Source organism: Brachypodium distachyon, chromosome 1 (assembly GCF_000005505.3).
Source record: "Brachypodium distachyon strain Bd21 chromosome 1, Brachypodium_distachyon_v3.0, whole genome shotgun sequence".
Lineage (NCBI taxonomy): Eukaryota > Viridiplantae > Streptophyta > Magnoliopsida > Poales > Poaceae > Brachypodium > Brachypodium distachyon.
The window spans coordinates 55,394,487-55,404,777 of NC_016131.3; the positions used below are offsets into that span (position 1 = coordinate 55,394,487).

At 51.3% G+C, this 10,291-nt stretch overlaps 1 protein-coding gene across 1 annotated transcript; it reads left to right on the forward strand.

The window, feature by feature from the left end:
• The first annotated feature begins 4,948 nt into the window (after positions 1–4,948).
• LOC104582297 lies at positions 4,949–5,464 on the forward strand. Its single transcript, XM_010231750.1, has one exon. It carries the CDS (start codon positions 4,949–4,951, stop codon positions 5,462–5,464), a length of 516 nt encoding a protein of 171 aa, XP_010230052.1.
• The last annotated feature ends 4,827 nt before the right edge of the window (positions 5,465–10,291 follow it).

Consider the following 10,291-nt stretch of genomic DNA (forward strand, 5'->3'; position numbering starts at 1 on the left):
GCCGATATGATCGTCACGATGACGCATACTCGGCCTTGGCTGATGAGGGTTATATCAGGCGAGAACACGACAACCTCGGCCCGCTCGGCGGCAGAGTCGGCAACAGGCAGGTATCACCTCTGGACGCTCGGCACCGACTTGATCGAATATATCTATCCGAACTCTTGGAAGAGCAAGGTCCTCTAGGACCGCGTTGCTTTGCGAACCGAGTTATGAGGGAAAGACCAACCCCGGGTTTCCAGCTCCCCAGGGGTACGAGAACGTATGACGGCAGTACTAAGCCGGAAGATTGGTTGGAAGATTATGTCATGGCGGTAAGCGTGGCAGGTGGCAATCGCAGATGGGCGGTGCGTTACGTACCCCAGATGCTTGTAGAACCGGCAAGGATATGGCTGAACAACTTGCCGGAGGGCAGCATCAACTGCTGAATTGACTTTGAGGAAGCCTTTGTCAGCAACTTTACCAGCACTTACAAGAGGCCGAATCGTCCTCAGCAGTTGTCCATGTGCAAGCAAAGAGACAACGAGACTGACCGGGATTACCTGACCAGGTGGAACAATCTCCGCAACTCCTGTGAAGGAATAGTGGAATCGCAGGCCATAGCATGGTTTGCCCAGGGATGTCGGCATGGCAGCATGTTGTGACAGAAGCTGGAAAGAGAGATGCCGGTCATTCTATCTGAAATGATCAGGATAGCCGACATGTACGCGCTTGGCGATCCGACTCAGCCATTGCTGATGCCCGCAGAACCGCAAAGGGAGCAGCCGATGTACAATCCCGCTGGGGCGTTCCGGAGGAATGATCATCAAGATCATCGCAACAAGAGAAGGGATGATAGGCCGGACTATCGGTATGGGCCAGCCCATGTCGCCGCAATTCAGGATCAGCCAGATGCGGGCTTTAGTCAGCGCCAGAAGACGGGCAGTGGGCCAAAAAGGGAGAACAGAAGAAACCCTGGCAAGATAAGCCGAAGTATACTTTCGAAGTAATGTTGGATCAGCCTTGTCGTTTTCACACAACTAACCCCAACAAGCCGGCAAACCACACAACCCGGCAATGCAGCTGGATGCAGCGGGCCGAGAAGGGTGAGGCAAGTCGTTTACCCCCACCTCCACCCCTCACAGGCGCAAATGCACAGGTCCAAGGACCCTCTCAGGCAAACAATGCGGTCAACCAGGTGGAGGGACAGGAAATCCCAGGGTATGCCGGGAGAAACGAGTACAAGGAGCCTCACCAGAGCTACATGATTTTCATCACTGAGCCCACTGACAAGCAAAGTCAGCGCAGGCGAGAAATGGAAGTCAATGCTGTTATGCCGGCGGTTCCGAAATTCATGTATTGGTCGGAGCAGGAGGTCAACTGGAACCGGGCAGACCATCCCAAGGTGATGCCCAACCCTGGTGGTTATGCCCTGGTGGTCGATCCGACGCTCATTGGGCCCGACATTAACGTCAAGTTCACTCGGGTTCTGATTGACAATGGGAGCAGCATCAATATCTTATATTGGGACACGATGCTTAAGCTCAGCATTACAGATAACATGCTCGAGCCCAGCCGGACTACCTTTGATGGTATCATGTCGGGAGTGTCTTGTGCCCCGGTAGGCAAGATCCGCGTGGATGTCTTGTTCGGCACCAGGGAGAACTGTTGGACCGAGAACCTAGTGTTCGAGGTGGTGGACCTTAGCAGCCCGTACCATGCACTGTTGGGTAGGCCGGTGAAAGGGAACCTTGCCCCTGTATGGGTTTTGATGAATGATGATAACATGGTTGAGGAACTAATGAGTTACACGGAGTGTTAGAGTTGGTTTAACCAGCATCGATGACTCCTAAAAATTGAAGTACATGTACTGGCACGAAGTATGAAGAACTCAGTGAAGAACGGTGAAGAATGTGAAGCATAGTATTCTTCATAGGTCTTTCCCTAGCTTTTTCTTTCACTTGAGTATAGGAACGCCGTACTATTAAGGGGGGTTTGAAGTGTGGAGCTGGTTTAGGTGAAACCTTATTCTTCACGTTCAGCTTAGGCGAAAACCATTTTCTGTGTGTGTGTTTTTCGTCGGAGTGAAGAATGAAGCATTTCAGGCTTCACAAAAACTTTCGCGTGAAGTCTTCACTCTAAGTTCAAATGTGTTTGAAAATCTGTCGCTTTCGTGCTTGACCACCTAATCTAACCGTTGTGAGATAAAGTGATAAACTGTGAGCTGGAGGCTCAAAGTTCACTTTATCCAACGGGTCACAACGGCTAGATCAGCCGTGGCCAAGGCTATATAAGATGACCCACCCCGAAGGAATTCGGTGGTGATCCCGATTGAGTTGTTTTGAAGAACACCCGATAAAACCCTTAGAGCTGAACTGAGCGTGAAGAATGGGATCCCCTCTCTAGCCGAACACTTGAAGCTTGTTACTCTTGGTGATTGGCATCACCTAGACGGCTAGGAGTCAGTGTTGAAGAGCAATCGAAGATTGTGATTGGCCATCAACCAGTCTGTGAAGGTCCGGAGGTCACCTCAAGATCTACCACGAGTAACTAGGCGAGACTTCGGTCTTAGCTCAAGAGGATTGGGTGGACTTGTGTGTCCGCGAGTCTTGTGTGACTCAGCCCCCTCAACGGAGACGTAGGATTGTGCCAACAATCTGAACTTCGGAAACAAATCCCTGTGTCTTCAGTCTTGGTGATTTCGTTCCTCAACTTTTACTCTCTGTGAAGTATAACTGATTCATTGTGTTCTGTCTTCATTGCTGCTACTAAACCTGTTCATCTTTCTTCTTTCCGCTGCAACTCTAAAATTGACGTGTAATCTCTATTGTTGAAGTACTGTGACTATCTTCAGTCTTCATTTTGAAAAAGAATTAAAACTGGTCACATTCACCCCCCCTCTGTGACATACTCGATCTTTCAGCCGGCACTTGCCAAATTCATGGCTACAACTCACATTGATTATCTCAAGATGAAGATGTCGGGACCAAATGGTACCATAATTATCACGGGCAACTACAAACGCTCAATGGAATGCGCGGTGGCCGGGTCTGCTTTGGCCGAATCACTGGTCATCGCTGGCGAGAAAAAGAAATTGCAGGAAGCTGTCGCAATGGCACAAGCGGCACAAGTCGGTATGCCGGCGATGACCAATCCTCATGGAAGCGTAGCTTTTCAGGCATCCAAAGAGACAAAAAAGGTACAGGTCGACAGCGAGTTCCCGGACCGCACCGTCATCATTGGTGCCGGCTTAGGGGACAAATAGGAAGGCGAGCTCAGGAGCTTCCTCCGTGAGAATCGGGATATCTTTGCATGGTCAACTCAAGACCTGCCGGGTGTGCCGAGGGAGTTAGATGAGCACTCATTACATGTCAGACCAGACGCAAGACCGGTGAAGCAGCCCCTTCGACGCTTCGCGGACGACAGAAGGAAAGTCATATCAGAAGAGGTATCTCGGCTTCTAGCTGCCGGCTTTATCATGTAGGTGTTGCATCCAGACTGGCTGGCAAACCCGGTCATGGTCGAGAAGAAGAAAGACAACCCAACTGCTGCCAAGGTATGGCGCATGTGTATCGACTACACCAGCCCGAACAAGGCATGTCCCAAAGACCCGTTTCCGTTACCTCGGATCGATCAAGTGATTGATTCCACTGCCGGGTGTGAGTTGTTGTATTTTGTGGATGCGTATTCTGGTTTTCATCAGATACCACTGAACCCTAATGATCAAAGAAAGACATCATTTATCACCCCGTTCGGGGCTTATTGCTATCGCACTATGCCGTTTGGTTTGAGAAATGCAGGAGCTACCTATCAAAGGTGCATGAAGAAGTGCTTACATGATCAACTCGGCAAAAACATACATGTATATGTCGACGATGTCGTCATAAAAACCAAACAGAGCGCCACGCTCCTGGATGATAGCCGGGAAACATTCACAAATCTGCGGAGATTTCGAATGAAACTGAACCCGGCCAAGTGCACATTCGGTGTGCCGGCAGGAAAATTGCTCGGTTTCCTGGTATCAAGCCGAGGAATAGAAACGAACCACGTGAAAATCGCTGCTATAGAAAGAATGAAACTGCCAAAGTGCCTAAAAAATGTGCAGAAATTCACGGGATGGCTAGCGTCGCTAAGTCGTTTCGTGAGTCAGCTCGGTGAAAAGGCTATGCCCCTATACCAGTTGATGAAGAAAACCGACAAATTTGTGTGGACACCACAGACAGACCTAGCTTTCCAGGAGCTGAAGAAAATGATTGCTACGGCACCGATATTAGCCTCGCCAATGGAAAAGGAGCCGATGTTATTATACATCGCGGCAACCAACCGAGTTGTTAGTGCCGTCATTGTGGTGGAAAGAGTTGAAGATGGAAAATCGGTGCAAAGTCCGGTGTATTACTTAAGCGAGGTGCTGTCATTGTCCAAGCAGAACTATCCCCATTATCAGAAAATGGCGTATGGCGTTTATATCGCGGCAAAGAAGTTAAAGCACTACTTTGAGGCACATCAGATCCGAGTTATATGTGAGGTACCCGTCTCAGAAATCATGAGTAACAAAGACGCAAGTGGCCGAGTTGCAAGATGGGCTGTCAAGTTGGCACCCTATGCGCTGCAGTATGACAGACGGGATGCCGTGAAATCTCAGGCTTTGGCGGATTTTCTGGTGGATTGGACAGAGATGGAATATGAGCCACCGCCCCCGGAAACCAATTACTGGAAGATGCATTTTGATGGCTCTAAGATGAAAAGCGGGCTGGGTGCCGGCATAGTTCTGACTTCGCCCAAGCGAGATCAGCTCAGGTACGTACTGCAGATTCACTTTGCAGCATCTAACAATGTTGCCGAGTATGAAGCGCTGGTGCACGGTCTGAAAATGGCAAAGGAAATTGTACTTCACTGGATCCAATGTTTTGGTGATTCCGATCTAGTCGTCCAACAAGCTTCCAGCAACTGGGACGCATTGGATGCCAACATGGCGCTGTACTGGTTCCATGTTCAGAAGATCAGTGGCCATTTTGACGGATGCGAATTTCACCACATACCTCGGGCAGAAAATGAAGCAGCCGACGCATTGTCGAAACTCGGTTCAACACGACAAGCCATTCCGGCTAGGGTGGCACTAGAGCATTTACGAAAGCCATCTATCAAACCATCACCAGAATCAGAGTCTATATTTATCCCGGCGAGTTCAGAACTCCGCGCCGCTCCCATGGACATTGATAGTGGCAGCGGTTCCGGTAACCCGAGTACCGAGCGCCTTAACTCAGCAGAAACAATGGCAATTGAGCCAATGGAGATGGACGAGCCGGATGAGCCGATCTTCACCACTCGTCTTGTGCCGGCCTGGGCGGAACCGATAATGTCCTACCTCAAAGATGGGAGTCTCCCGGAAGAGGAACTGTTGGCAAGGCAAATCCAGAGAAGAGCGAAAGCATACACCATCATCAATGGCGAGCTTTACAAAAGGAGCGTTACCAACATCCTGTAGCGATGCATCGAGCTGGAAGAAGGGCAGGAGATACTCCAGGATATTCATCAATTAGGGTGTGGGCATCACGCGTCTTCAAGAATGCTAGTGGGCAAGGCTTTCTGACATGGTTTCTATTGGCCGAGTGCGCTACAGGAAGCGGAAGACATAGTCAGGAAGTGCAATGGCTGCCAGAGATATGCCGGCAAGATCCATATGCCGGCATCCGAACTCAAAACCATCCCAATCACTTCGCCGTTTGCTGTCTGGTGTTTGGATATGGTAGGACCGTTCAAGCGAGCGCGAGGAGGCATAACGCATATCCTGGTTATGGTCGACAAGTTCACCAAATGGATCGAAGTCAAGCCGATAAAGAAATGCGACGGCAAGACCGTGGTATCGTATCTGAAGGATATCATATTAAGATATGGGTACCCGCACATTATCATCACGGATAATGGAACGAACTTCGCGGAGGGACCTTTCGCGCGATTTTGTGCTGAAAAGAAAATCCGGCTGGATGTTGCTTCCGTGGCACATCCTCGGTCCAATGGGCAGGTTGAAAGGGCAAACGGCATGGTTTTGGCCGGCATAAAACCCTGACTAATCGAGCCATTGGAGCGCACTCCAGGATGCTGGATAGATGAACTCCCGGCTGTGCTATGGAGTCTCAGGACGACTCTCAATCATTCTACAGGCTACATGCCATTTTTCCTCATATACGGGGCAGAAGCTGTCTTACCCGCTGACATTGAGCATGACTCTCCATGAGTAACCATGTATACGGAGGCCGAGGTGAAAGAGGCCCGAGAAAATGATGTCGACCTGCTCGAAGAAGCACGGGAATTGGCTCTATCTCAGTCGGCCATCTACCAACAGCACCTAAGGCGTACGGCCGAAAGGTCAACCCGCGAGTTCTCCAGGAAGGAGATCTTGTCCTCCGACTTGTGCAACGCACAGCCGGCATGCACAAGTTATCACCTCCATGGGAAGGACCCTTTGTTGTGAGCAAAGCACTCCACAATGATTCTTATTATCTTATAGATGCACAAGATCCTAAGGCGAACATGATGGATCTGTCGGGCGAGGAGACCAAGAGGCCATGGAATGTAGCGTTGCTCCGTCCGTTCTATACCTAAAAGCTGAGTATTTGTATCATTTTTTCCTTATGTTGAATGTTAAAATTAAGACAATGAAATTATCCACCGGGTTCTTAAAAGAAACTCGGGGACTTCTGTGCCATTAATTTGCTCTGTTACAATTTTCTTTTGTATGTCGGCATGGCTTAGTTGTGTAATCTTACGTTGATCTAGTACTGTGTCGGTCTTGACAACACCCCTCTATGACTTCGTTGTTGTCCGCAACCCGGCTTCATGGCAAGTTAGAAATGGGTATAAGATAACCGTGCACACGAAAAACGACTAAGGAAATAAGCAAAGAGGCGATCCGAGATATCTGTCATTTTAGCTCGGCATTTTACACTAATTCGTCTGTTGCCGAGCAAGTTTTCCGAGTTATCTTTTTTCGAAAGGGTGGTTTTATGGCTTTGCAATTCATACGTCGAACGCCGGCAAGGCAGACAAAAGAACGAAAGTTGTAAATTTTCACTAAAAGAAAAAATGAACTCGGGGACTCGGTCAGGAATTCGATAAGCAAAAGACTTAATTGAATTAAAAGCAAGATGTCTTACAAGCAAAATTATCTGGATTACATATGCGCCCGGCATTCCAGGGATCTAATATTTCTAAGGTTTTTGATGACTAAGCTAAGAGGAGACGGAGGGGTTGGTGCCGGAACTCGGCGCAGCATTCCCGGCGGAGGCTGACTCCACAACGTCGTCCTCGGCCGCAGCTTCCTCCTCTCCGCCGTCGGTCATCTCGGCGTCAGCTTCAGAGGTCGGGCCCTCCACAAACGTATGCATGTCGGCATACTGGATGAAGGAGTAAGCCCGCTCTTTACGCTTCGCCACCAGCTCCGGGTCCGTGAGGTAGAGGGAGTCGGCGTGCATCGATTGCAGCACATCAAGGTTGATGCCGTTGTACCATGATAGTACAAACGACAACGCCTCGTCGGTGCTGATGCGAGCGGCAGACTCCCACTAGTCGCTTAGCCGGGACTCCGTCTCCAGCAAGCGTTTCGCCAGAGTCGGGATGTCTGTCGGAGCTTCCTCTCCCGGCCATAGCGCGCGGAAGGCCCGGATGACGGAGTTCAGCATGTCGACGCCGAACGACTTGAGCGGTCTAACCTGGCTAGCGATGCTCACCAGGTAGTCCTCCAAGTCGTACTCAAACGGCTCTCCCGCCGCTGCTGCCGGCTCCCTCTTCCGACGGGCGACCCTCACGGCCTCTTGAGCATGCTGGAGGGATGTGGGGAAGAACTTTGGCAGAGACAAAAATAGCAGTGAGTCTCGGCACATTGTACTCAGACAAGGAATCGGATGAGGAATTTAAGTCGAGAGAACTTACTCGTCAACATGTTGTCGATCTTGGCGAGTTCACGCTGGACGACCTTGAGCAGTGCGGTCTTCTCGGCGTCCTCCAACTCCGCAACGGTGGCGCGAGTCTCTAGCTGGGCAGCTAGGTCTTTGCCCTTCTTCACCTCGCCTTTCAGCCGGGTCTTCTCCTCGGCTTGGGAAGATAGGGCCGAGGTGAGTTGATTCACCTCGGTTCGGTGCGTGTCGGCCTGTGCTGCGACCTGCGCCTGCAGCCGGGTCACCTCTTCCCGGTGCAGTTCGGCCTACCGAGTCTTCTCATCTATTTAACAGACACATATTACAGAGCTTGATATCTAATATGGATGGAACTCGGAATACGAATGACGAATTACCTTGGACTTCGGCGACGCGCGTCAATAGCTCCGCTACTTTGGCGCCGTCCCCGGCTGTGAACAGGAGCAGGTGTTAGTACTTGCAGAATATTGATACTCGGACAAAAATTCTTTTCTGGTCAAAGGTACTTACCCTGGTTTTCGCGCTCAGTTTTGAGCGCCTCGTGCTCCGCCTCCAACTTCTTATACTTTGCTAGCAAAGTCTTGAAGATGGAGGTGCGCTTGTTCATGCAGAGCTGCAAAACAGGTGGTTCACAGTTAGGGTTACTGCAAACGGAAGTTAATGCCCAGAATCTCGGGGAATAAGTGTTTGAAGTATTCTAAGCTTCAGGCCGACTATTCTAAACCCGGCCAGAATCTCGGGGAATAAGTGTTTGAAGTATTCTAAGCTTCAGGCCGACTATTCTAAACCCGGCCAGAATCTCGGGGAATAAGTCTTTGAAGTATTCTAAGCTGTAGGCCGACTATTCTAAACCCGGTCAGATTCTCGAGGAATAAGTGTTTGAAGGATTCTAAGCTTCAGGCCGACTATTCTAAACCCAGCCCGAACCTCGGGGAATAAGTGTTTGAAGTTCTTCAGGACAAGCTTCAGGCCGACTATTTCCTACTCGCCCTAAACCTCGGGGACCTAGGAATATGGTTATTATGTTGAATTTAGAAGTTGAAGTTTTATGAAGGCTTGTTCATACCTCCGTGGCTCGGCCGGCCTCGAATAGAGCCACCCGGGCTTGGTACATCTGGGCCGAGATTGACTCCGGAGTTGCTGCGAGCGAAGGTCCCACCAGCGGGCTTTGCCGAGCCAACTGCAAAGAGTTGGAAGTCACCTCGCAGTGGTCGGTGCAGTTCCAGTCCATGATGGACTGGCCCAACGACCCCCAGCTGTGCCCGTTGGTCATCCGAAGGGGCAGTTCCTATGGCCTGACAGAAGACCGCGGGGCAACGGAGCCCTGAGCTGCCAACCCTGCTGCCGCAGTAGGGCCTTTCACCTTCTCGGCCCGGGCGGCGGCAGGTTGGGCGTCCACCGGCCGCGATGGAGACGGAGGGGGCATCAGTGTCGGCTGCGGCCCTTGAGGTCCTTGTGGACCCGTAGCCGGCTGCTGCGGGGTCTCCGAAGCTGGTGGCTCCGTCGACGTCTCGACTGTAGCTGAGGTAGGAGCGGTCTCGGTAGCGGCCTCGCCTGTCGAGACCCCGGTCGCAGGAGTCTCGGCATCGCCTGCCGAGACCCCGGCCGCAGGAGTCTCGGTCTCACCGACGACCGCGGCATCGGCACTTGGGCCGACATCCCGGGTGGGCGATGTCGGGTTCCCGGCAGCCTCAGTCCCGCCCGCAGCCGGGTTGGAAACCTCGGCGCAGGAAGCGGGAGCTACCGGAATCTCGGACGCGATACACGTCTGAGACAGCGTGGCCGTTAAAGCCTCCCTGCAGAAATAAAAGCTCAGTCTTTCTCATGATTTTGAAGAAGGAAGCCGGCATCAAGGGTAGAGGTAGTAGGAACCATACACGACGCAGGGGTTTCGGCTTAGGACCATGAAGACTCTTCTCGGCGTGGCGCTTTGCAACCGCGTGCCTCTCCCGAGCCAGAGCAGCGGCAGCAGCCGTCTCCGGCACCTCAGCGGCATGCTCATCCGAGTCAGCTATTTCAGGGATAAGGGAGGAATAAGCGTTTTGATTTCGAGAATTATAACAGTTACAAGAAGATGGTAGAAACTCTTACGTTCCGTATGGCGAGCGCCGGCATGAGCAATCGGCATGAAGTCCTCCGAGTCCGGATCTTCATGGTCGACGGTCAGGCGCGGGGCAGCAAAGCGTTTGTCCGGGGATCTCCCGTCTTCATTCTCTTGACGGGCGAACCTCTGCAGAAGAAAGTCAGGTGCCGCCGGGTTAATTTAAAGCAAGGCCGGTATAACTTTATATCGGACGAGAGCAGAAATTACATTTAAACGAGGAACTTATCGAAGGCGCTCGGTGCTTCTGGCTGTATGCCGGCATACCCCAGCTCCACCGCTCCGATAGGCTGGTCTT